This window comes from Anopheles cruzii, chromosome 3 (assembly GCF_943734635.1).
Source record: "Anopheles cruzii chromosome 3, idAnoCruzAS_RS32_06, whole genome shotgun sequence".
Lineage (NCBI taxonomy): Eukaryota > Metazoa > Arthropoda > Insecta > Diptera > Culicidae > Anopheles > Anopheles cruzii.
Window position 1 is genome coordinate 24,110,886 of NC_069145.1, and position 27,038 is coordinate 24,137,923.

At 55.6% G+C, this 27,038-nt stretch overlaps 1 protein-coding gene across 1 annotated transcript in view; it reads right to left on the bottom strand.

Moving 5' to 3' along the window:
- The window catches only part of LOC128270090 (coiled-coil domain-containing protein lobo), a 128,177-nt gene extending 101,904 nt beyond the window's left edge, over window positions 1–26,273 (bottom strand). The window contains exon 1 of the mRNA XM_053007496.1: window positions 26,220–26,273. Within this exon, the coding sequence (XP_052863456.1) occupies window positions 26,220–26,273 (54 nt within the window). The remainder of the gene's footprint in view (window positions 1–26,219) is intronic.
- Window positions 26,274–27,038: the final 765 nt, after the last annotated feature.

Below are 27,038 nucleotides of genomic sequence, written 5' to 3' on the forward strand. Positions count from 1 at the left end.
CATAAAAGTCTGGTAAGTCCACGTGCTAAGCAGCCACCGCCCACAACGTTTTGTTGTGCGAAGCAGTTTTTTGGAGGAGCCAATTTCTCGGGAGGCTCGCTTACGGGGCGCATTCTATCTCCGGTTCGGGCAATAAGGACTCCCGCCAGCCATCGGCTCGCAAGGTGAGGGGTCCAATGGAACTTCCCCGAACTCGCCAGAGTTCCGGAACGAAAGTTTGCGACTTTAAAGAAGTTCGAGCCGGGCAATCGATGCTCCGGTACCTTCCAGATACCGGTCGGTACCGATGGCTGAAGGTGCCACTCCAAACCCCGCCAACCGAAAACACGAAACTAGGGCGAAGACGGAAGGATAATAAAAATATACCGAACCTCCGACCTCCGCCCGGGGTGCGTTGCCTCCTTGTCCACTCCTCTCCGCCACTGCTACTTCTGTCTTCCATTTTTTCGGTTCCATCCCGGTGTCCGTAAGCGAACGCAACAAGTTGTTCGCTCGGCCGACGCAGGAATGGCTGTGCAGAATCAACATAAATCTGTTTACTTTCGGTGTGTGTGTGTGTGGCACTCGATTGTGTCCGTGGAGTCCATGATTGCCGCAGTCTCCGGTGGCGAAGATTAACTCCGTCATTCCGGCTTGTTGCGTCGGCAGATTGGGGCGCCTGCCGAAACATAACCGTCCGTGCAGGTTTACTGCTTCCACACTATCGCCCGTTCTCGGTGTATGTTGTGACGATAACTACAACGACAACGATCTGGTTTGTCCCCAATTGACTCACAAACTGCCTTGAAGTGGCGAAGAGGCGCTTGACTAACTTTAATAAATAAATGCGCCTAGAGTTATGCAATGTGTACGTTCACCGTTCGGTTCGCCTGTTACTTTCGCTACCTTCTTATCGCAAAATTCAACATTCGACAGCGGATTAGTTTCACACACCACAATACGAAAGTAGCGGCCAAAGCCAAGCGGGTCGCGCCATCATCCGCGCGACCGTTGCACAAAAATCCATCGGTACAAAACGTGAAATCGAATCAATTAATTAAGTGCCGTTAGTGTCCATCACGGGACCAACCCCAAGTCACTCCGACCGCCTGTTGCAAACCGTCCCCGCCGCAAAAACATGCTGGACGCGCGCTGGCGATTGATGCACACTCGAAGCCGCAGCGATTTAGTGCTTCCACCGGGCAAGGACTAAACAAGGAGATGGATCGCATTGCCACCCATCGCTCGATGCACTTTCAAAGCGGGGCATGCAACAGACGTGCAGCAGTATGCACACACCCACACACACACACACACACACGTGTCCCGGAAGCCGGGCGGCCTCCGCACGCCACAAAACGTGACATGACAGATGCACGTCCCGGGCGTCGCCGAGGGAGTGCTAATTATGACAGAAAGCGGCGGCACACCGAGCGGAGACGGATTTTTTGTTTTGTCCCGCGCCGCTCTCAAGCTGGACCAGAAGTTAAAAAAAACGCACACAAACACACACAGACATCCCGGAATCCCGGCGTCCCGTTCGTGCGTTCGTAGGCCTCAAAAGTCAGACGCGGGCGGGCGTTTGATCGACGCCCGCGCGCCAACAATGGCCAATGAACGGAGTGTGGTTCGTGAGGCCATCCCAGGAATTCAACCTTCAATCGAACCGGCGGCCCGCCCGGGTGGCCTCCCCCTATTAGTAGCCCTTTCTGTGCAAGGGGGACCTCATTTTTTAGCCCACCCCTACCACGGGGGGGGAGCAAAAACCAAACCGAAAAAAGGACATTTGCTTGATCAATGTCGCCTTCGGACTGAGGCCGGCCGGCAAGAGGGGCGACACGTGATTGAGTAATTGAAAATTACCGGAGCGATTAATCTCCTGGCTATTCGCGTCAATTATCGTTTGCGCAAAAGTCCAGCCCGTTTCAATCGGGCGCTGTTTTAGGCGATTAGTTGTTTAGAAGGCCACCGCCACCGCACAACGCCTCATTAGGCCAAACTATGTTAACAGAAGAACGACCCTTGGGACAATTATTTATTCTAACCAACCGAAGGAATAAAGTTTTCCACAATTAAAACATAACCTTCCAGCGTCAGTTTAATAACGTTAGCTCTATTAAACAATTTCATGGCCAAGAGAAAGTGAAACAATAGCCAACGAATATCATTTCGTTGCGAATTCAAAGCTAAATTACCAACACAACAATCAAATGGGCAACAAATATATGATTGAAGGGGAACAAAATGACGTCAAAAGAAGGTCACGAGGCGTTCAGAGTGATTCTTCGGTAAGGATCGCATTCAAGATCCTTCAACATGCTAACATTCTAAGCAAATTGAGGGCACACGTGACAGATATGGTTGGTTCCGAGTTACAAACTACTCTCAGCCTCGGCTATTTTCCAGCAACAGCGCAGTGCTCAGGATCGGTCTGCGATCCAGTGATTTGCTACAGCACATAGCATAAGTAAGCATAACATTGCACATCCAACCGTGGGCCTTCATCACGCTGTGTCCGGTGTGCGTGTGTTGCGCTTCGTTTACGCATTGCCGAATTGGTCACGCCAGATCGGAGCCGCCTCGGAGTCGCCTTTCCACCCCACCGACACCGACCGGGGACCGACAGCGAAAAGGGACGAAAAGCTAATTATTGGAAAAAAAAATGAAAACCAAAATCCCTGGGAAGAGCCCAAAAAACCGAGGAAACAACAACGCAACGGACGCAACGCAACTCAACCGAAAAAAAGCGAAGAAATCCTTTTTCTCCCATTTCGACCGGTTTTTTGGCGGGATGGTTCCAGAATTGGCAGAACTTTCACAGGAAATTGGTACCAGCGCACACGTCAGTGTGCGTGCGTTCGCGCAGTTCCCAGCGGGACGCGCCAAGTGATTTCGGTCGATCCCGCGATCGCTGGCCCTCCAAGAAGTGGCTCAGCTTGGGAAGCGAACGCTGCGCCATCCCGGAATCCTTGGCCGCAGGTTTTCCTGCTTTCTGCATGGTGCATCCATCCAATTCTCAGGTACACCGAACGCGGTGCTGGGAGGCCAAGCAGCGAAGGCGACCTAGGGCCGGGTGCGCCGAAAAAGGACATTCCACGGCCGCGCTTCAAAGTGAACGCGCGCGTGGGTGTGCGTGTAGGTGCGCTGTGGGTGCTCTGAACTATCGCCAAAATTATTCCCCGTCCCACGGACCCACGGTGCTGGTGGTGGTGGTTTCTCGTTTCCGTTCCGACCCTCGACGCGACCGCCGTGCCTTGAGCCCGGCCGGAGGCTTTGTGCAGCCCTTTTCTCCTGCCTTCTGCGTGTTGGGTCCTTCGCCCGGCACGGCGGCCGGGAGAGGTATCGGCCGCGTATCGATCCTTTTACCTCCGCCGTTGCCACGGTCCACGGGGTCCCGAAGACGCAGGACGATTCCGAGAAGTGTATCTCTAGAGGCGCACCAAAAACCCGCCGCGTCATCGCTGCCCGCCGCGTGACGACCTTGCAATGCAATGTTGCAACGCATTTTTATGGCCACCACCAGCACCGTGAGGGAAACGGCAAATGTCACGTCCCTCGGTGCCCACGGTGCAGAAGGCACGCAGGCGGCGGCGGGGACGTAATGACGCGGCGTGTTTCGACCGAAGGACGGGCGCAAGAGGAAACGACCGAGAGGGTGGGACATTTTGCCAGGACCGACCGGGCTGTCGGTCGGTCCCGGGGACCCGGGGCCTCTATTAACACCCGCGCCGCAGGACGCAGCAATCCCGGGAAGGCTAATCGCGGGCGAGCAGGCAACCGGCGGCAGCGGCGGCGGCGACAGGAAACCCTTCTCTCGGGTCGCCTTTTTCGCGCGCCGAATCGGGACGAGGAACGCACCGAAGGCGACGGCGTCCCGCCAAAAACCGCCGCGGCGGTGGCCAGGAAATGGTCGAACCGAGGCACTTTCCGCAGCGAAATTCCCCGAATTTGGCTTATTTTTACAAATACTGGCCCCGAGGGGTTCCAGGGCTGGACAAGGGGACGCAGGGCAATGGACCAACGGTGTACCTGGGCCTCGGGCTGAATGCAATGCAACCAACGACGGCAACAACAACAGCAGCAGCGCGCGAAAGAAGCCCCCTAAGGGATGCGCCTTCGGTTCGGCGAGGTAGACGCTCATGTTGTTCGGCGAAGTTTAGGAGTCGAGCAAATCAACCAGCCAAGTTGACTTCTAATAAAAAATGCATAAATTAGCGCACAGTTTTCGGAATATCAAAACAGTGTTTCAAAAGCGCAATGGAAATGGTACCCAAGATTCTCTTTAAATCGGTACCGATTTAAACGAAAAAGTCAATTAATGTTGACGACTGTTGTACTGAAGGCAGCACACTTAAAAGAAGTCAATTCGTTCCACTTTCCGTTCGCTATATTGGGCAATTTCGACTAATTTCGACTAATGTTTTGGTAATTGTTTTAACTTTGATTTTTGACTTTGACATTGATTTTGTTTTAATAAAATTTATTCGAAAAACTCAACAGACTTGGATTCATCTTGCACTGAATTACAGGTTAAACATTATCGAGCGATAACTGAGCTACGCCAGGATGTAACGGAAAGGTCACTACTAAAATATATTAATGTGGCTTGTTGCGTTGCATCTGCGTTGCATCGGTATCAGTTCGAATCCTGACAAAAGATTAAGTTGGTGCTCAACATGACTCTGTCCGTTTTATAATAATAACAATAGATAAGTCATAATACTAGAACGATGTTTGTTCTAAGATAACGAAAATAATCCAACTCTAGATTTCCTTTTTGTTTATTTTATTTATTATTAGGTTGGACAGAACCGCATTAAGATCCAACTTGAAATTAAGGCGCTTAAGTTGATGCACTCTGATCTAGAGACTAAGTTATTCTAAGTTCACTTCTTAGTAAACAAAATAGAGTTACGTTACTTCTTTATAACGAACCGAAGGATTCCGTTGAGTTCTTGGCTATAGGTAACCTCTTTGCTTCAGGAACCTATCGTAAATCGACCTTAGCAACAAAAGGATTGCCTGCTGGCCAAAAATCTCTTAGACGATCGGCTTTTCTAGAGCCTCTCATGTCTGTGAGAACATGAACTCAACTTAAAAGCCCGAAACAAGGTGCCCAGTTTTTGGGTGCCCGGCCGTGTCGCGGTCTGCCGGGAAATATCCCGTCGCCGGCCGTAAATCCGCCCGCCGACCGCCGGGTGTTCAAGCCTTTCGCGTTCTCGTCCTTAATCCGCTTCCTTAGCCCGGTGACTCCGACAACCGGAGTCGATGTTTCATCGCTCCGAGGAAGAAAACAAACCCGAAACCGAAAGCAAACAGCAAAAAAAAATGGCCGTACGTGCCATTTGCGTCCTTTTGCTTTACGCGAAGCCAACCCATACCCTCCATCGCGTTCAGACCACGTTCACGGTCTCCTCCTGCGAAGAGTTGCAGCGGTTTTTTTTTTCAGTTGTTTTCGATTTCACCTCCACCGAAAAGCGATATCGTCAGGGAGAAGGACGAACGAACGCTCGGGTGAAGAAAAAAAAATACAACAAGACTCCCAACAACAATCAGTCTGCAGTCTGCGGCTGCGACCGATCGAGCTCCGTCCTTCGGGGGATACCCGAACCGAGGCAAACGGCCATTGTGTGTGGCGGCGGCGGTGGCGGCGGCGGCGGAGTGCTACCTTTGGCAGAGCATAAATGAAGGACGGCAATCTGACGTCCTTTCGGGCGATTTCGCTCCGCTCCGGCTCCGCCGGCCCGCGGCACCGAAGCGAAAATAAGGAAAGCGGCAGTGACAAAACGCGACCGTGGCCGCGTGTGTGTGTGGTGGTCGAGGTGGAAAAGAACGAAAAGATGAAAGAGGACGAAGAAGCAGCCAGCCAGCAGGATATGCGGTGCCTTGGGCTGGCTTGTCGCGAAATATGTCCCACCACACCCGCCCACCGCGCAAATTTTTCCGCAAGGATCGGTCCAGCGCTTTTCCCGTCCAGTGCCGTTTCGGTGCACTCCTTTCCCTGCGCTCGCCTCATTTGTACGTTTTGTCCTTAGATCCGCTTTCGTTCTTTAATCACTGCACATCTCGGGCGGCCAGCGAAAGGGGCTGCGCTCCTTACTTTCGCCGTTTAATCTTCCCGCGAACGCCCGCGTGTGTGTGTGTGCGGGTTTGTGTCTCGTTTTTCCTCGTCCTCATCGCGCATCCTTTTGCGGTCTTTTCGCGCGACGAGGGTGTGCATCGCTGTCCGCCGTCAGCCGAAGGCCGAAGGGAACCGGCGACCGGCGATGGTGACATATCCTGCGGCGCACGGGTGTGTCTGCGTGTGTGTGTGCGTGCGTTTATGCGGCAGGACACCAACAGTATGGAAGCAATAAATAGCAATCCGTGGAACGCACCGCGCTGCGGCGGTCCACGTCCTGTGAGAAATGGAGAGCGAGAAAGAAAAGGATCCCGCCGCAGGACAGTCGCCTCTGCCGTACCTAGGCACACACACACACACCTTTCCCCAAGGATGTAGTCCATCCGGTCACTGGACGCCGGCGAGGCAAGCCGACCAGCTCCCTGCTGCCTTCGGTCTTATTTATTATACGCGTCCTACGAACCCGGCAACGTCCTGCCGCGCCTTTGCCTGAAGCTGATGAACTTGAAAGCGTGACGTTTTCTTACCCCCGCGGAATATTTTCCCTCGTACCACCAGTTCAATCGATCGTTGCTTTGGGAATAAACAGGCAACTGGGCCTATAACCGTAAGGCGGCACTCGAATTTCAAATCAATCCACACTTCAATCGAAAAAAAGGATTCATGGGTTGCGCGTGCCTTAGCGTGTGTCGTAATTTGATCCTGGCCATAGCCGAAGAGCCGCACCATCGGTAATATCCTTAATCGGGAAAAACGAGAGCGGCTCCTGTCGGCCCAACGCCTCGCTGGTTCACTCTGAATCGTTCTAATTTTCTTATCGTATTTTGGATTATATACGGTACTCTTGACAAAGACCATAAACCATCCCGGATGAAGCAACAAAACCTCAATTGGTCGAAAGATCATACTTCGGCGGCACCAAACGTTCCTGGTCCTGGTTATAAGATCAGTGCGGTCCGATTCCAAATTATAATATTCAGTTTCAAGTGGAATTAATACAATAAAGACAGCCACATATGCGAAGCAATAAAGGATAGTCCTGACGTCCTGTTTGAAAGTATCGCAGGCCCCATAGCAATGTAGAGCAAATAAATCAGACACTGACCCTTGGTTAGCACGGCCCTCGGAAGATGTTGCTGGACCGATCCCTGAAACAGCAAAAAAAGAGTACATTCAAATTCATTTTACAACGAATTTGTTTTCATTAGTTTTCATTAAATCTGTGCGAAGGGACGAAACCAGTGCCCGGTTGTCTATTCCGACACTCCCATTCCGGCCGCCTGATCCGTCTCGACCCGCATCAGGGACGGATTGCGGCAAGAAAGCATGCTTCCGCCATTGGTCCCTGAAAACGTCTCCGTTTGGTGAGTGAGCAAACACGGACCGACCGTTGCTCAGCTCCAGCGAATTCGGGTGTCCTTGGAAACGCGCGAACGGTCCGAAACTTTCTTTCGTGTCCCGTCCATCATCCCCTGTGACAGAACGCATCCAATTGCGCTGCACACATGCCCAAGTCAACGGATGCGGATGGACACGGGATAGATTCGCGGTCTTCTGTAGCCTTCTGAAGCTAACATTTATTTGCACAACTCCCAGAGAGAGAAAGGGAAAGACACATTCATTCGCGGACCATACCGGAAGGATATCTGGAACGGCGCACGGTATGTGTGAGGGGATGGGATGGTGGCCGAGAGAGCGGAAGACGACCAGCAGGGGGTGAATCTTCCGAGTCAAATCAAGTCCACCTTGGCCATCGGTTTGGCCGCTTGCATCATCTAAGAAAAATGGAAATGACGCAAGACAAAGAGCGCCAGGGAGAATGAAACATAGACACAGAGCGAGCTAGAACGTTGGCGACAGTGAGAGAGAAAGAGAGAGAGATCCCCTCCGGAAGCCTACGCTGAAGGTGGCAAGGATTAAATGCAGCGCAAAGAAAGCACATACGGGGCCCGACTTCGGTGGTCCAGCGTCGTTTTGGGTCCCGGTCCTCCTCACCCCACCACCGGTCGACGGAGAAGGCAACAAGATGCCCGACGTCGGGACGGGATGTGCACTGGGCCGGGCCGGCCAGGACCGGACACTGTCCGAAACGGATCTGCATACGGCGAGCGTCAGCGTCGTGTACATATCGAACCCCCCGTTCCCCCCGGGCGCCCTGCCCCGTTCTCGGCCGCTCCGGGAGCGTGTCTAGACCACGGACGACGTCCATCTCGTGCAGTCATTTCAAGCAACCCACTCACCCACCCACTAGCACACACACACAAAAAACGCACGAAAAGAGGAGTCCATCCAGCCAGCCAGCCAGCCTGTATGCTAATACATCCTTCGGCTGCGGGAAGGACTTCCGGACGGTCGCCGTAGACACATCCCGACGACGACGACGACGATGGCAGAGAATTGGATGTCCATGTTCTTATTTTTTGCCCGAACTCCCTCACCGGACAGGACCGAACCGGACCGGGGCCTGGACTCCATCGATCCAAGATGAATGATGCGCGCCGCGCCGGACGGCGAACCATCGGCGTGGTCCAGCCAGCCAGGATAACCCCGGATAGGTGGGGTCCTCTCTCGCTCTCTCTCGCGCCGCCTTAGCGTCTTGAAGGGGCCCGGATCCGGGCACAATACGGCGGACCAAGCGTGGATTTGAGTCAACCCGGAGCAGGGGCGGAGAGCTCGGTTTGTTCAGGGTGTATGTGTGTGTGTGCGTGTGTCAACCACCAGCAAGCGAAAGGATCCTCCAGGATGGCTCCCATTATCCGGCGAACCCCACTAGAACGACTGGCTCGCCCGCCCGGCCTGACTTCGCCCGGTCCGGTCGGAACCAGCTCCGGGGTTGGTGTCCGTTTTTCAAGCGTTCCAGTTTTTAGGAACCCCCACCACCCCCCTCGGGTGCGGTTAGTCGAGGAAGTCGAGAAAGACACACATACGCCCCTCCGTGTGTGTGTGTGTGCGCTCCAAATGGCCCGGGCTCGGTTCTGTTTATGTGCCGAGCCGAGCAACCGAGAAGGCCTAAAAGTGCATCTTTTCGGGATCCTCGAGGAAGCAGGACGCAGTGGCGGGGAGCTAAATTATAAGATGATAACTCCGGGCACAGGGCAACCCTCCCCACACCGGGGGGGGGGAGCAAAACCGCACACGAGGCTCGACCGTCCGGCCGTCGCAAGATGCGTGCAGCGCAAAAAGGAGCCACAGGAGCCTCTTTCGCAGGGCCCTGGCCGTGCCTTCGCGCTGCCGATTAGAATGCAGGAACATCAACCATGTCATGGACACGGATGTGACATGTGAGCCCGGCCCCGAACCCGGTGCCGGGTTCCTACCGACCAAAGATGCCGGCACAACTCGAGGACGACACCGGACGAACCCTGGGCGAACCCTTGAACCGGTTGCGTTGAATCTTCCCGTATCTTTTCCGAGCCGATCAAGCAGAGAGTCAGGAAGGAGCCCAGAAGGAGTCCAGTGGCCGGTGCTCGGCAGATGCATCTCTAATCCGCCAATGGCCAATCCGCCAACGACGACGCAACGGCCGGCGGTCGGACACCCCACCTCTACGCACATACGCGGCGGGAACTACATACGCATCCTTGTTCGCAGCAAGCGCCGCACACGCCTACCGGTCGTGACTAATGGCGTTTGGGGTGGGGGGGTGTGGTGTGGTTGGTAAATAAGAGCTCGGCCACCGTCACCTGGGGACTCTTCCGACAGATGGCGCGCTAGCGCAAGACAGGGATGCGGCTAGATGAGCTAGAAGGAAGAGCGAAAAAACTAGTCCAAAGAAAAGGTTAAGATGGGGAGGAGTGCCCAGGCCGGAGAATGCGGGTCAGAGTGCCAAGTCCGGCCAGGCTGGACTTCGCGGAAGCGAATGGATCAAGCGCAATATTCAAAACGAGCTTTCTCTTCGGCTTCGGACCTAAAGCAGGGGGGAATCGGGACGAGCGGAGTCCATAATCTGTGGGCCAGGAGGTGGTACGGGCTGTGCACGTGAGCAGCGATGGCACACGTGAGCAGCGAGGGCACTGGTCAGGATCCTCAAGTATTGGCCCGCGTGGATTGGAACTCCTAGCACCAAGAACCGGAATTCAACAAGAGAAGCCGAAGCGAAGTGGAAAGACCTAAGAAGCAGAGACACACGCGCGCCCCCTGGTGTTTGTTACGCGGACGCTGACCAAACGAGGTCCTGTGAAAAAAACAAGACGCACACACACACGCACAAAAAGCGTCCCCAAACCGAGCTGAACCGAAAAACCGTCAACATAACACGCAGCATAACGTCGTGGCCAGAGCGATCGAAAAATGGACTGACCACCCCCACCCACACTGACACACACATGCACGCACACAGCGTCACCTACCCACCCACCGACCCGACCTAAGCCGTCGCGCTCGCCAACAACAGCAGCAGCAAGAGCAGAAGAAATCGTGCTCGAGATGGACACAACACACTTACCGCCGTCTTCCTCCACTTCGCCCCACCTACACTGGACCGCTCTTCCCCTCAACCCCCCCCGCTACCGAGTGGCAAAATTTTCATTCTCCAAAGTCCCCAACAATCGTCCTTGCCATCGTCGTCGTCGTCGCCGGCCGCGTTGCCGTGGTTTGGCAGCATCATGCTGTGGGTGGGTGGTTGGGTGGGTGGTTGGGCGCCCACACACCACCGGGCAGCAGCATTTCGCCAATCAAGCGACCCAACTCCTCGACCCAAACACACACAGGCACACGTGTGTGCGCGGGCTCTCGCGCAAGCATACACTCATATCTTCTCAGGACCCGCCTCGGTGGGGGCGGTGGAAGAGAGGGTGGCGGTTACAACTACACTAGCAAATAAATTTTCTTAGCTTTACTCACTGGTCAGTTTGCTCAGGTTCTCTTTTCCAGACCCCCCGCCCCCCACCCTCCCCAGTCGCTTCGTCCCATTTACTCCCACAGCATGCGGATCGTTATGTTGCTCGAAGGATACGAAGGGTGCAGTCTTTTTGGGGGGGGTGGTGGGGGAGGTGGCGCGCAAGGTCCAGTAGCTAACTTTGGTGCACGACGACGACGCTGACGACGACGCTCTACCGCCGTTGGCGTAGATGAGCATCCCTCGACCACCCACACCCACCCACCCATCCGCCGACACCCATGCTACCGCTTTCTTTGCGTTGCTAAGTGAGTCCCTGGTCCCCGTGGCGGCGCAAGAATCGGCGCACTGAAACGCAAAAAGCAGAAAAAGCGAAAAAGGAAAAACATAACCGAAGGATGTGCGAGCGGCCCGACGACGACGACGACGACGGCGACGACGAGGACGATGGCCACACACATAAAACCAATTGGTCAGCTGATGGACTTCACGAGCGCCATATGTGTGACGACGCTCCACACGCCGCATGTGTGTAGGTGTACGTGTGAGAGGGACAGAGACGGCGAGAGACAGGGTAAGAGCGTGTGGTCCAGTTGGTCGGTCGAGCGAGAAGCGTTGTCCGGCGGTCCAGTTTTTCTCGTACCGCCAAACACACACACATGCTCGAAGGGGTAGAGAGGAGTCCGCGCGCGTGTGTTGGTGAGTGAGTGAAAGGACCCGAAAAGCCGACCAACGGAACGAGACGGAAGAACAGCGAGAATGGACACCCCGCATCTGGACGTCCTGCTGGCGACGACGACGGAGTATATAGAGCGCAGGATAGAGCAGGGGGGTAAGGGGTGTTTCTAGGAGACCGCCTCGGCCGGACTTTCTCCTCGATTTCTCAAATTTTTGAGACGAACACCTTCGCCCGAAGGATAAATCTTTGGCGCGGCGCGGCGATCGCACATACGACCGAAGGACCGGCCACCCGCATATGTCGAAGCGTGTGAGGCGGGTGGGGCGAGGGCGGGGGGGGTCCTTTATCGCCTACAAGTCGTGCAGTGGGACGCGGCGACGGGTGGCGGCAGTGTGGAGCGAATCAACCCGGCCCTCGGTGCGCCATCCGTATATCCTTTTTTTTTGGTTGCAGCTCAGGAGGCTTTCACGCGAAAAGAAGACGCCTCACCGCGCGCTCATCCAACGCACGCGACCATGTCAGCTCCCGAGTCTCACGGTACGGTGTCCTTTCCTCCCTTCCCCCACCAGTCCATTCTGAACGTTCCCTGAAACGCCTTCAACAGGAGCGCTCCTGTGCGTAGGCAATTGGATCGAGCGGTGCGCTAAGAAGCTCAATCATTCACACACGTGCAAACGCCCCCACAGCCCGCGCCCTCACCTCGTCGCCCTCCCGCAATCCACCACGTGTGTTGCGTCGCCGGCGGGACTTATGGGACGCCGCTCGCATCGATCGGTCAACGGCAAAAGGGGGACACGCGAAACGTAGCCTAGAAAAGAGGGGTGGTGGTGGGGGGAAGGAAAAAGAACCCCGAGAAACCCACACACACACACACGGGCGCGCGCGCGCGCTCGAAAAGGATTGAGGCGAAGATGGCGATGGCTTCGGACGTCGCAGCGTAATCGCTGACCCTCGCGCAGAAATTCACGGCGCCGCGTGTGGCTTTCTTCCGGCGGCGTACGTGTGTACGCGACCGGCACACGTACGCGCGCCACACACACACGCACGGTTACCCGAGGGGACAAAGGAGTCGCCTCGGCCTCGAACGCGACGCGGCGATGGTGATGATATTGACATCGCGTCCGTAGGTGCGAAGGTCCTCCGGAGGCTGGGACGGTGCCTTCGTGTGTGTGCGAGGAGGCGGTTGAGAAGGTTAGCGGGCGGGCGGAGGGTAATTGAAAGAAGAGATAAGACAAATGGCACGAAACCCGGACGTGCGTGACACGCGCGCGATGTGAGGCCGACCGAAATTACCAGCCGACCCTTCACACATCGCCCCCCCCGGACACACACCGCGAAACACGCGAACCCGCGGACGGGATGAAAAAGGATACTGGCCCCGCACACACACGCTGCGTGGGTCGAATTCATCCATCGATAACCGTCGCCGTCACCGTCGCCGTCGCTGCTGTCAGTCAAATTAATTCGAAAAACCCAGTAATGAGCAGGAGGAGGCGACGGGGGACCGTGATCCTGGACGCACCCGGTCCGCTCCCTCCCCCACACCCGCCGGTCCACTCCGCCTTTTCTTCATCACGCCCCAGCAGCGGCAACAACAACAGCCACGACCTTCTTTATCCTTTCGCTGGCCCCACGCTCTCTGTCTCTCTATCTCTCTACCGCACACCAACACAACCTCACACGCACTCTAAACGGCCTCCTAGGATGTGAGTAAATGCAATCCCACCTCCGTCGCCGGATCTGGCCATCCCAAAGGATCTCTAAAACCGGACCACCACCGGACGGGCCACTTTGTCTCACGTCGTCTCATATCCTTTCGCCGCGTATCCTTTGGCTTCCAGCACGAGCCTCTCCTCGCCGACCCCCCTTCCCAGTGAGGCCACGCGAAAAACGCATCTTGCGCGTCCGTAGCGCGCGCGAAAGGACGAACAGCGTAAGCGTCCCCTTGCGGAACCGCAACCCAACAATAACAACAACCATCGCCAAACACACACACATACACGGGCGCGCGTATCCTTGCAGCGAAATTTCGTTGCCAGCATGGTTCCCCCCGAGCCGGGCCACCCCACCATGGCGCTGGGTCGCCACCGTTGCCGTCTTTTAATCTTCCCTTCCCTCCATCCGCTGACGCGACGCTGTGGCACTCACACCACCGGCCATCAGGGGCGGACATCCTTTCGGCGGCGGACATTACTCTGCATCTCGCTCGCTCTTTCGCTTACGCTCCCCCGTCTCCTTCTCTCCCCCCGGGGGCGCACCGTGTGGCCGGCGGCGGCGTACGTACGTGGCATACGCGTAATCATCTCAACCTCCTCCTGGAGGCCATCGTCTCAACGGCGGCGGCGACTGTCGCCATCTCGTGCGGCGAACGTCCTTCCAGTCGCGAGGACGACGAGTCCGGGCCTTGTTGGTCGCGCGCGCTATGGTCACCGGAGGCGAACGCCAGACGGACTCCACGGGCTTCGGCGGGGGCCGGAATTTAAGTACGAGTAGCTGCGTGTGTCCCTCCGCCCGCTTCACGCCACCGCCTCCCCCTCCGGGAAGGATACACTCTTGCAAGATTATTTATCCCTCCAATTGCCAGCCGTATCCTTGCTGCCGTCATCCGGCGCTGTCGCTCTCTCTCTCTCACTCACTCTCTACCTCTCTCTCTCTGTCTCTCTCTTGGGACGCCGTTGGACGCGCTCATTTGGTGCATATCATTTGGTGGGCCAGAGGCTGCACGGCGAGAGTCATCGCCGCGGATGGACTGTGTTTGGCGGGCCCGAAAACTGTGGCCCGAGATCCCGAGGCACACACACACACACACACACGAACACGTGCGCGAGGGACAAGACCATGACCGACCCTCGTCCGCCAGTACACGTGGACCGGGTGGGTTGGGAAAAGAAATTGGCAAAACTCCGGCGCTCCGTCCTCGGCGAGGGATCCGACCTCCGATTCGGGTGACCAGTTGCTGGTCGCGTAAGTTTCGGTTGGGAATCTGTCATCGGCCTCAAAACAGGTCCTATTTTGACAGCTTTGTCATTCGGGGTGACGATGTGACGCAGGAATGGACTCTAGACTCACTCACTAAAGAGGTCATTAATTGCAAACTTTGACGAAGAAGCTCTTAAACTCGAGCGTAGCGTCAATCTGGACCTTTTGAAAAGGTCTACTCGGTGACAGTGGGTCTTCACTTGTCAAACTGAAGGTTCGAAAGAGCTGTTGAATGCCGGTATCCCAGGTCAAGCCGCTAAGCTTATGGATTGCACTCTGTATTACGTTTATTAGCTTACAATAATCTACTCGTAAACTCTAAAACAGAAGGATAAGTTAATTTAGTGGACGAACTGAGATTAATAAATGTGGCTTCTCCGAAATTTCCGTTCGGTTCTGTCGCTGGTAACCCTAACCTTACTTCGACTCGAGCGGCTCGGGAAGTATTGTGTCAATTGCACATCGCGATGCCGCCGTCCGAGGGAAAAGTTATGCTCACCATCCTCCCACCTCGCCAGCTACCCGCTACCCGGTGTCCGAAGAGAAAAACCCAATCCCCTGCGTCGCGCCCGCGCCCGCGCCCTCGACCGCCGACCCGCATAGGTCATTCGCGACAAATCTCCCGCAGCGGCAGCTCGCGAATTTTCCTTTCTCGCGCGGTGTGAGTGGTCATTTCTTCGTCGCGCAAGTCTCCCACACGGCCTACGGCGGCGTGTCTGCCCGCCCGCGTGTACGTGTGTGTGTGTTTGTTTACGCTCCTTCGTGTCCGTTGGCCTCACGCCCACCACCAGCTTGTGCCGCGGCCAACCCACCAACACGTCCTCGTCGTCGTCCTCGTCGTCGTCGTCGTCGTCGTCCTTTCGGTCGGACGCATCGTCGTCGTGACCCCTTCGCGAAATTCGCTGTCCTTTGTCTTGCGGGTGCGTCTTACTCACACGGAGAAACGGCCCCGTACCGACACACGCACACAGCAGACCGCGCGAGAAGCTGATATCGCACCATCTTGACCATCGTCCTGCTGCTGCTGCTGGATTTTTCTTCGGCCATTCGGCAAAAATAATTTCTCAAAGGCTCCTTCTCTCTCTCGCTCTCGATCTCCCTCACACACACACACACACACACACAAGTCTCGGTCAGTCCGGCACCCTCGCTCATCCCACCGGGGCCCGCTTCGGTCCCCTCGGTGGCTAGCTTCCCGTGGACCCCGCTCGTCGATGCGTCCGGCAGAAGTTGGCCGCGCAATGGGGTGTCCTTCCTTGGGCCGGTCAGCGCGACACCGCGCGCCAGGATTCAGGATCGGTTTCGATCCGGCACGGTCTCTCGCTCTCACGCGCCCCTGCTCTCTCACTCTCGCTTTGTCCATCGTAGCCGAGGATTTACTCTCGCTTTCGACTCGCGCCACGTCTTCGGAGCACTTCGGAGTGTCCAGTGTCCCCCCGCCGTGTGTGTGTTCGCTCGCGGTTACCAACACAAACCCCGCGCAAGGAGCAACACGACCGTTCGGAGCGAGTGAAACAGCAACATAAACACGGGCGGACACAGGGACCCTCTCCCTCACTCACTCGCCGTTCTCTATCTCTTTATCTGGCGCCTTGCGGCTCGGGCTGCGAATGTCCTGCTGCACACCCGGTATCGTTCGCGAAGCGCGATTCGCGCGGACTCCTTCGAATTTCGCGAACCGGGCTGCTGGTCACCGGGCGCCCTTTTGCGCGGCCAAGAAACAGGATTTTTGCTGACACGGACTGCGGACTGCGGCTCACCCCGGGGCCACCGTGCGTTTTCCAACCCAAAAAAACCTGCCCCAGGCACACACACGTTCGCGGTAGGTGCAGAGCTCAGAGGTATCTGGTCAACGGCGTCGTCACATGTGACTTTAAGGCATGTGTGTGTGCAAAATCCTCACATTTTAGCCGCATCCGTCGCGGGGACTTTCTTGCAAGCATTGGCACATTTTCTGGCAGCGGTCACAGCGAACCTGCGGGACTGCGACCGGCGGGTAAAAATTGCGGAATGAGAACTTTCCCGGGAGGATCACACACCGCGACGGCCACGTTTTCGCCCAGACGACACATGCGGCACATTACGGCGGACCGTGGGCTTCATCGATTACCCCTCGCATGCTGTTGGCCTAGGGAGAGAATGCTCACAGCAAGAGACCATCATCCGTGGCCCGTGTGCCAGGCCATGGTCCATCATAGGGATGTCACAGAGAGTGCTGCTACGCGCTAAAATATAAGAAAATGCTCACTAAAAAGAATGCTTTGAGTCACTAAAATTCCATACATACGTTTCCTTGTTGGCTTCCCAACTTGACTGATTGTAGACTGCGATCTGATGAATGAATCATAGCGTTCTTATAGAGTATCCGTTGTTGTGTACGAGTATCCATGAGCTCTCCTTTACAGGAACTAAGCTCTTACGTCATTGTGCTACTAACGTCTGCCAGGATTACGGATAACAGTTTAATGGGCGCTAGAAAGCAAAACGGACGATCCTCACGCCATGAGGACCGACCATAATTGAGGACAATACCCTCAAAATTAGTGTTCCCTTTATTGTTTGTACCCTTCTTTGTTAGAATGACCTTTAGATTGGCAATTTAAAGGTTGGATCAATAAATGGAGGCAGTTGTTGCTAAAGCTGGCAGCCATGGCAGCGATCGCAGAAGGGCGACAAACGCACATTTGCTAACCTGACAGCCTGTGTCCCTTACGCACACCGTCGAAGATCGCAACCAGGGCGAATGGCGATCAGTCAAGGCTGCGCGGGGCATTCGGTGACCCTTTTGCGAATTCGCCAGCCGGATCGTGGTGTTGGTGACCCTCTTAAATCAACGGGGACCCGGTACGTGCTTTCGTTCTTCTTTTATAATTTCCACAACTCAAAGGTTCATCGCGTCATCGGTCAGCTGCGTCACTGAAAGGGCACACACACCCACGCACGCCCCTACACAGCTGTTTGAGCGAAACGCAGCGACAAAACCGGTGCATTTTCCGCTTGATCCGCAGCCTTTTGCCCCACGGAGTCCCGGCACCGTTCGTTAATGGCGACGGCGAGAAGCGCGAAAAGGATAACCACACACACACACACGGTGGTGAAGCGCGCAAAAAGTGGGTCCAAATGGTTGCAAAAAGTGTGCGAAAAACGTCGATCACCCTGCCGGAGTGTGTGGGTGTGATGGTGGGAGGCGAAAGGGGCACGCACTGCTCGTTCCGTTCCGGAGCCGTTTTGCTCGCGCTCTTGTTTACCGTACTTCCGGTTGCACCGTGCGCGTTTCGTGCGTGCCGGCCGGCCATCGCAGGACTTGGCTCGCGGTAAATCAGGGGAAAAACGCACACAACGGCGCCCGCGGGAGGGAACCACTCGTGCGTGCGTGCGTGCGAGTGAGCGAGAGGCAGTCGGCTCGCGGTGCAATCGCGACGCACCACCCGAACGAGGGACAAAAAAACGGCGATCCGGCGAGTGAGCGAGCGAGCGAGCGATCGGCGGTCACCGGCGAGAGAGAGCGGTGCACGCACACACACACACAGAGGTACACTTCGGCACGACGGCGGTCGTCCGGAAAGAGCGAGAGCGCGCGCCACGCAGAGAGAGCGAGAGCCGCGCGGATCGCAGGAACGCATTTTTATTTTCGTCACTTTCGGGCACGCGTTATTTAAATTTCCGTTCAGTTAAGTTCGAGAAACGTGACGCGAAGGACGTTTTCCGAGAGGACCGTCCGACGACCGGCAGGCAGGCAGGCACACACGCACGCAGGCAGGCAACCAGAGCATCGGCCCGCAGGCCCCCGAGGAGTCGAGAGAGAGCGAGAGTGTGGTGTGTGCGAGCGCGCGCGCGTTTTCACGACGTCGTGCAATAATATTTGGCCAGCGGCGACGGCGACGGGACCCGGCACTCCGGCTGGACGACGACGGCATTAGCGAGTCCGCGGAAGAGTTAGTCACAAACAAACCGAACGTCGGGGTGGTCGCGTGTCCGAGGATTGTACATTCCGGCGCGACACGGAGAACCTACGAGAGGGAGAGAGAGAGGAAAGTCACGGAACGGGCAGACCGCAAACATATATTAGTCGTCTGCCGTTATAGTGGCCAGTCATTTTCAGTACTTGCCCTTCCGCGATAATTGCGACCGACCGTCAACGATAAACGTCAAAACGCGAATGTGTGTTCGAATTCCGAATCCGCCGAAATTCGTGCCGATTTCGAGTTCTTTTTGACGCGCGGATTTTAATGTTTTCCAAGTGATCGGTGGCCTGTGGCTTCGCGGTGATCGCGACAGAATCTCTACCCGGAATAGGCCAACAGTTCCCGTCAGGCAAAACCTGACACACACCACAGAGACCACAGAGCGAGAGAAAGAGGTTAGGTGCGCGTTCGAGAAGTGAACAAAAGACGCGTAAAATTCGGCCAAAAACCACGGCCATGGGTCGCTAAGGCCTCAGCGGCAGTGATCGACCGGGTTGGCCGGGGGTAGTGTGTGCTATGGGAGCTCGATAGAGGAGCGCGTGTGTGCGTTGACAGCTGACACGCGTCGGTTTGCTCGAAAATTCGATCAGTTTGCAGTTTTCATCCGATGCACTGTCCACAGTAGTCGTGTGTGCCGGGAGGACCACAGTCCCGGGCCCATCCAGGACCCCCCCCATCCCCCCCTCTTGGAACACTGTCTCGGTGTAGTGATCACCAGATCACCGGCAGCAGCCATCGCAGAGAAGCAGCACCGATCGGAGCGCGCGAACCCGCGGAGTCAGTGATAAGAACCATCGCACCCACACACACACACACAGCGAGTCACGCGCCAAAAGTGAACCGATCGAAAGGCGGCGGCAGAGGAAGGCATTTCCGGCCGGTTGTGATCGTGTGCCGGATCCCGCGAATTCCGCGAGGGACACCGGAAATCGCATTCGGGGCCCGAGGGGCACTGTTCCTTTAGTCTCCCGCGACTAGGTGTTGGTGTTGAAAAGTGACGCGTGGCCAAGCCTCAAAAGTCAGTAACTGGGTCGACGACATCGACGGCGGGAGAGAGAACAAAGCGATTTATAGCGTTGGTGAAATTTTGGCCACGCAGGCCGCAGGTAGTCGGGTGCGGGTGCGGGCGCGGGCGCGATCGAAAGATCCTCGAAAGTGAGTGTGTGTGCTGCGAAAAAGGCGAGTGTGGAGTGGCGCAGAGTGGCGCGCAGTGAGATAGTGTTAGAATAGAGCGCTTTTTGGGGCGAGCACGACGCAGCAAGTGCGTACGAGTGGCACGGTGGCGGCAGTCAGCAGCCATCAGGCCCCGCCGGACGCCACGAACCCGGCCAGCAGCTTCGTACTGGCACGGCACCGGCAGCCGACGACGCCGCGCGCCGCCATCAGTGACCAGCAGCCGGAGGAGCCGCAGCAGTCGCAGCCGCCGCACCAGCAGCAGCAGCGACAGCGGCCCCGCTACCGCCAGCAGCTGGGCACCGACGACGAACAGCAGCGGCTCGCGTCGCTAGTGGCCGCCTCGGCCACCTTCTCCTCGTCGCTGGCAACCGAAAGGTTAATCAAGTTCGGTAAAATTCGGAGGTACCGGGAAACGAGTGCCTCTTCACCATCGAGACGGACGTCGCCGGCAACGCCCAGTGCACGTAAGTGACCGCGAACGCTTCCCGAATCCCCGTAATTTGCCCTTTTCCACTTCTTGTAGAAAGAGATGATCGCGCGGCGCGATCTCGTAATCGATTCGATGCGATTCGGTGGTCCGCCTGTGTTCCGTACCGTGTTTGTTTGTGTGGCCGTAATCGGAAGACGCCGCAAGACGAGACACACGACGGCACGGAGCGAGCACGTGGAGAATATGGTCCATGAATCAACAGATGTGCCTCCGCGCTCTCACGGTCGCTCTCGCTCTCCACCGAGGAATTAATGTTCGGGGTGCATGCGCCCCCGAATTACACAAATCACATCCCGCCAGGAGAAGTATCGGCCACATTAATTTTATGTCCCCCCCTCCAAGGTGGAAGTGCGTTCGATAGTCAAAGGAACTTAATTAGACCGTGCCACCGATCGGATGAAGGAGGTCCTTGGTACATCAATCAAATTAACGTTAAGTGACTGATTGTTGCATCGCTTTGGCCGATCGTAAACTCATTCATACTGCGAATTGGAGTTTGGATTGATTCGAAGCTTTATGTTGGCCACACAGTGGGTGTGTCTGTCTGTGTGCGATTGTGTCCTATCGCGGCTTGTCTCAACACCCAGCAGGATAGAAACGTGTGCAGAATCCACATTTGCCGTTAATGGCTCATCGAAGACGCGTCCTTGAACAGACTCACACGCTCGTTGGACCCCAGAGGTAACAAAAGCAGCCTCTCTTCTTATCTTTACAAAGGCCCTGAGGAAGGCCCGAGGAAGGTTTATGAGTTTTGGCAATCTTTACCACCAACCTTGGCACCGCGCCCTAGACACCCGTGTTCCGCGCAGGTACCGGGCGGGCGGTCGTGGGATGCATATGCCAGTTAGAGGCGACTTTCCAATACCGTTTCGCGTTCCGGGATCGAGGCCCTAATGCAAACCGCGGGCAGAAGTCCGTTCGGGAGACCACCGAATGCAGTCCGTTGCCTGCAGGACAGCCGTGGGATACCCTTTCTCATTCCGCGGGCGGACGACAGAGGGAGATGCCACAAAAAGGGCCTAATGCGCGGGCCTGCTGCATTATTTTACCTGTACCCACCCACACGTACCACCATTCGTCCTGCTCTGATGCGCGTGTTTTCTTTGCCTAATTTGGTCGCTTCGGTCGCTTAGGCGTCACAAATATCCTCAAACATCATCGTCCGCCTCAGCTGAGCACCCGGAGCCAGCCAGCCAGCCAGCAAAGGGACGGAACAGGACGTGGTGTGCGGCCGAAGAAGTCGAAAAAGGTCGCGGCCAAAAAGGGAAAAACGGCACAAGAAGCGAAAATAGAATTAACGAAACAAAACAGAAGCGCAAAAAACGCACACACCGCACGACGCAGCGCAGCGGCACCGGAGAGGAGGAAATGGGCAAAAATAATAATAAAATGTGTGCCGCGCTCGGCTGCTGCCTAATTTGTGAGAAGAACTGTTGACGATACCTTTTTTTTTTGCCGCGGTCTCGTCCGTTCCAGCCGCGCCGCACCGCGCCGTGAGTCCTCTCTCCCCTGGGGTGGTGTGCGCGCGGATTTTCGTCCGTTTTTTATCTCTTTATGCTTCGGGATTTTTTTTTCGTTTTGGTTATTTTTGGTGGGTTTCTTCGACGGCGATGACGACGTTGACGCGGTGCGCGCTCGTCACTGCCGGGGGCCGGCCCGGCTCCTGCCTTCTGTGTGTCCTGCACTTTGGTTTTTTTTCTCGCGAAAATGACGCAACCGAAAGGCCGCAGCAGCGGCAGCAGCGGGACAGCATTTATTATGGACACGGCACGGCACTGCAGCGGCAGGCATCCGAATCCGTAATACCCCTGGGGAGAGCGGGAGGGGACACTTTGTATGTGTGTGTTGTGGGTTTTATGGTGTTGGTGCCCAAGGCCCAAGCCAGGAGAGGGTGGTGAACCCGTAAGGACACGAGTGGTGGCCGAACGGGGAGAACACAGGTTGAGGGCGAAGCAGAAGGGGCTGCTGCTTCTTGGAACTGTCGACTGCAGCAGCAGCAGCAGCAGTAAGGACTTGGCACGGTCCACTAGGCCTCTGCTGGCTGGCTGGCGAGATGATGTCCTCGAAGACGAAAAGCCACATCACACCACCTACACCACACTTCAGGTGGACGATTCCCGCCGAAAAGGACACCGAGACTCTGATGTGGCCGCGTTCCCCCTCGAGGGCGCGCACCACAAAATCCGCGGTTCTCAGCTTTTTTCTCCGTTCTGCGCCCTTCTCCTTAGCCAAGGGAAAAGTCCAAAACATATCATCGCCACCTTGCCCCAGCAGCAGCAGCAAGGACCAAAAACCGCCGCGGTGGCCTGGCCCCATTAGTATAGTATAGTTGGCCGTCATTTCTGAGCCCCCGTTTCTCCTTCAAGCTGTCGGCGCGGTCCCTCCACGCGCGTGTGTGTGTTCGGTTGATGAGTGGCCGCGCGGGACGCGAAGCATTCGCACGCCACGCCACGGGAACGATTCTTGCGAAATCTTGCGACACCACCCCAAAGCACCCCAGAAGTCCGCGCGCGACTTCTCGGACGAGCGCCGCGGATATATAAGTTTTTTTTTCCTTCCCTTCCGTTACCCGTGCGCCATCACGCCGCGCTCCGGTTAGTCGCCTTTTTTGTGCACGTTTTCTCCTATTTTTTTTCGCCCGTGCTTCCGGCCGGTCGGTTGCCGCGCTGCCTCCCTGCCGGACGTTCTGTTCGTCGCACACACACTGACCGAGGGACGACGCGGACTTACTTTGTGCGCTCGGTTGGTGGTAGCTATTTTATTTTTTCGTTCCCTCTTCCCCCCGGCCTGTGTCCGCGAGACACACGCCTCGCCGGGGCCAGATCCTTGCGCGTCCAGCCAGCCAGCCAGCATCCTTTCTCCCTTGCCATTCTACGCGGTGCGCGGTCCATTTTCTCGAGTTTTCTTTCGCTTTCTCCGCTACATTCTCGCCCGCCCCTGAGCTTGACCACCCGGCCGGCTTGGTGGTCCATGGGGCTCCCTACCCGTCACCCGCACGCGTGCGAGTATGTGTGAGTGCGTGTAGGGTGGTGCTAGGTATGGTCGTTGTATGTGGCTCAGAAAGTCCTTTTGTTTTTCTGCCAACACCACGAAGGGAGGGAGGCTGGCTGTGGCCCAAACCGGGGCACCAAGAATTGACCGGGCGAGCGAGAAAAAGGAAGCTACTGAAACACAGACACACACACTCGTTCGGTTGAATTTTTCTTTAGCAGCTCTTCAAGAATCCGCATCACAAGTCGGAAGGTGGACAGAGTCTAAGACCTCGACCACAGCCCTAACTAAAGCGTCCCTTTAGTGGTGTCCTTTGAGTTTTTTCGCTAAAAAAGGACTTCTCTAAGTGACACAACCCCAAGGCGCGATCCAATAACAATCTGTTGGACTCGCCCATCTGTGCCCCGCTAGGTGTAAGAATGCGTAATTACCTGCGGCCCCTGGCACGCCAACCCCCAGGACAACCCCTTGACGCGCGGCGACCAAAGGAAGGACCCCCCTTCAACACGGGCGACGATTTAATTAAAATGCACCTTTCGCTTGCGCCGCGCGATCCCAAGCACCAAGGTATGTGTGTGCCACATGTCCTGTTAGCAAGAGGGACCCGTCCTCCCACCGGACCTGCGTTGCAACCCTTTTCCAGCAGCGCTAATCGTCGTTGGTCCGGTGCGACCCCCAGCGTATGTTTTTTTGCTTATTTTGCCCATTTTTTTGTCCGCGTTGCCCGCGTTTTTGTCACGCACGCATCGTCCTTTGCGGGAAAACACTGTGTGTGTGTGTGTGTGTGTGTGTGGGGTGACGTCGTCCTGCTGTCGCGCCCTGAAGGCTGCCTGCCGACCGGCCACCATATGCTTGATTGAAGAACTTGGCCGCCCGAAGAAAGAGGAAGTCGAAAGTGCACACTTTCTTGCGTGCCATGCCGGGGTGTTTTTGGCCCCCCGCGAGCCTGTGGTGGCTCCTTTACCACCGTCTCTTATCGATTTGGCCAATCACGCAAAGAGGCTCCATGCAGCAACAGCAAAAAAATAAAAAATAAAAACCCACGACCCAAAGGCGCGACGTCGAAAACCCCGTTAGAAAAACGACAAGTTTTGCGCGCGCCCGAACCCCCCCCCAAAAAGAGACCCGCCGGAGCCGGCCGCGGGGTCGGCTGGAGGACGCAAACGGGGTCCGCACGCAACGGCGGTCCGCGGTTGATGGAAGGAAGCGGCTTCCTTGAGCGCGACGAGAGCGAACAGGCAAACCTGTATTTTGGTTAGTCTGGACCGCGGGTCGGGGATTCGCGATTATTATTTTCTACACCCCCCCACCGGACCTCACCCACCGGAGCACCCTTTTGGCAACGGACGGAACCCCAATCCGCGGTGCGGGTTGGGTGCGCGTGTTCGTCTGTGAGGCCGCGTCTTGTGTTTTTGTTAACGCTTTTTATGTGATGCCTGCGCCGTCCTAATGAAATGCACTTTTCCCCACTTCCCAACACCCTGCGGGGGCCTGCTGGGGCCGATCCTGCTTTCCGAAAACGCAGGAGAGAGCGAGAGAGAGACGAAAAGAAACACATTTTAATTTAACTAATTCTCCCTTTCCGTTCTCATCAAGATGCTCGTCGTGGTCGAGCCTTTCGGCGGCCCGCGGCTCTCGATAGAGCAGATCGCGCGCGATCTTTCGTTCCCTTTCTCTACCTGTCCAGTTGCCATCACCACCCCGCAGGGAGACAGGAATCGGCCGTCGTTACCTGTCCCACGGCTCGGTGCATTGGCAGCGTCCGCCGAATGCACCGTTATTATGGCGCGCGGAAGCGGGGGGGGGACCGTTTGCGACATCAGACACCACCACCACCCCGAGAATTCGCGGTAAATTTGGTGTTGCACTTTTGATGAACTTTCTACTCCGTTCCGCCGTTGGCGCTAAGCTGCAACCGAATTAGCGCTCGCCGATGAGACGGCGGCGGCGAGAATCCCGTCCCGTAATTAGGCCGTGCCTTAGAAAAAAGGATTCCTCCCAGACCGCGCGGCCAGTTTTAGGGGCGCGTTGCGACGAAGAGCATTTGGCTCTGTTTCGCTTCTTTTGTTGTCCGCTTTCGGGCCACCTTCTTGGCTTTTGCGACGACCGCCACACGTCGGAAGACCCGATTCCCCGGGCGGGGCAAAATAACGATCGGGTTGTCCGGCGTTGTCCTCCGGCGCGATCGATACGATTTTGTTTTGTGGTGTGGACCCGCGACACGAACGGCGAACGGCCCAATTTGTAGGTCATTTCTTCCCGAGAAGTGAAATTTACCGTTTTCCGAGCGCTCGGCGAGCCCTCTCTGGCTGGATGGCACGCACCGATGTCCTACGGGACACTCCGCGGGCGTTTTTTTTGCCGGGTATCCCAAGCAGACCAGAATTAAATCAATTATCGGGAGCTCGCAACATTCTCGTCCCAATTTTCAGATTCTAATCTGTGTTGTCTGACCTTTTTTACGGCCGCGTTCTCGCTACATTTATGCAAATAGCAGCAGCATTCCACCGTATGCGGAAGGTGTTGCGTGGTGCGCGCTGTCCGATGCATTTTGGTTTGACTGGCCATTCGATGGAAAGCAGAACTAAACGACAGAACGATCAAGACTCTCCCATCCAATTTGTGATCGATTGCTGGCGTCTGTTGCGTTACTCCGTCAAAACATTAATGAAGATGTCAAACCGAAGTAAAAACAAGCGCTTCATTAGGCTCTTTCGCTCTCGAAATACCGGAGGTGTTCAAGAATAGTTCGCGCTGGAATCAATAATGACAAAAAAGAACGATGGGAGGGAAAACTTTTGCCAAACGTAGCCCCAACCGGGCAGATGGCAAATCGTTACACACGTTACTCCGAGTACGATATACGAACAGCAAACATCGACTCCGTCGTCCTTACTCTGCTGGCGACGTACGTGTGTGTGTGTGGGTGATGGTGGGTGGTGGATGGCTGGCCGGGTATAGAGCATAAAAGCATGAGGAGAAAAATATAATTAACTACCAACCTGTTGCTGCTGCTCCTGCAATGATGTGTTGTTCGTCCGCAGACTCTCCAACATTATTACACCACAACATTGTGTGCTACGTTGCGTTGCCATCCCGCACACCTCTCAGGGCGGATTTCTCCCAATATCATTCACTTTCCCAACGCTCACTCTCACTCCACGGAGCACCTAACGACTGTTGTTATCCTTGCTAAGCGTTCAGCAAATATGATAAGCTTACTTTAGGGTTGATGTTGCTCCGGTTATGAATGCAACAATGCCATAACGGACGGTGTGCGGGAATTGGGTTGTTTGGATTATAACCATTCACACTTTCGTAAAGACTTGCACTGGTAAAAAGAGACAACTGAATAAATTGTTCGAATCTTTGTGGCTCGACCGTACACCATCCGTCTGTGCGAAATGAGAACCCTGAAAGTCCATAGCTACTTGAGTGCAAAACTTCAAACTGTTGTATGTTCAATATGGCTCTGCCCGTTCTAATAATAATAAATAAATAATAGTAAAAAAGATAAATTATTCCAATGCGCTCTCAACGGAAAAGCAGTATGTTTTCATAAGGTTTTTCCATCTTTTGAAAGTAGCTTATCAAGCAAAACTAAGTTTTATTTCATGAAAAGTCATCAACTAAGAATTAATTATTTTGAGAATTATTTCCTTTCGTGAAACAATTCAACCGAAGTCCACCGAAGTTGATCGATTAGAGTTAAAATACCACGTGTTTCAGTTTGAACACTTGGACCTAACATCGTTCCAAAGATCGTTCCCCACGCCGTGCGATGCTGTCCGTGGGCAGTTCAGAGCGGAACAAGCGTCTAG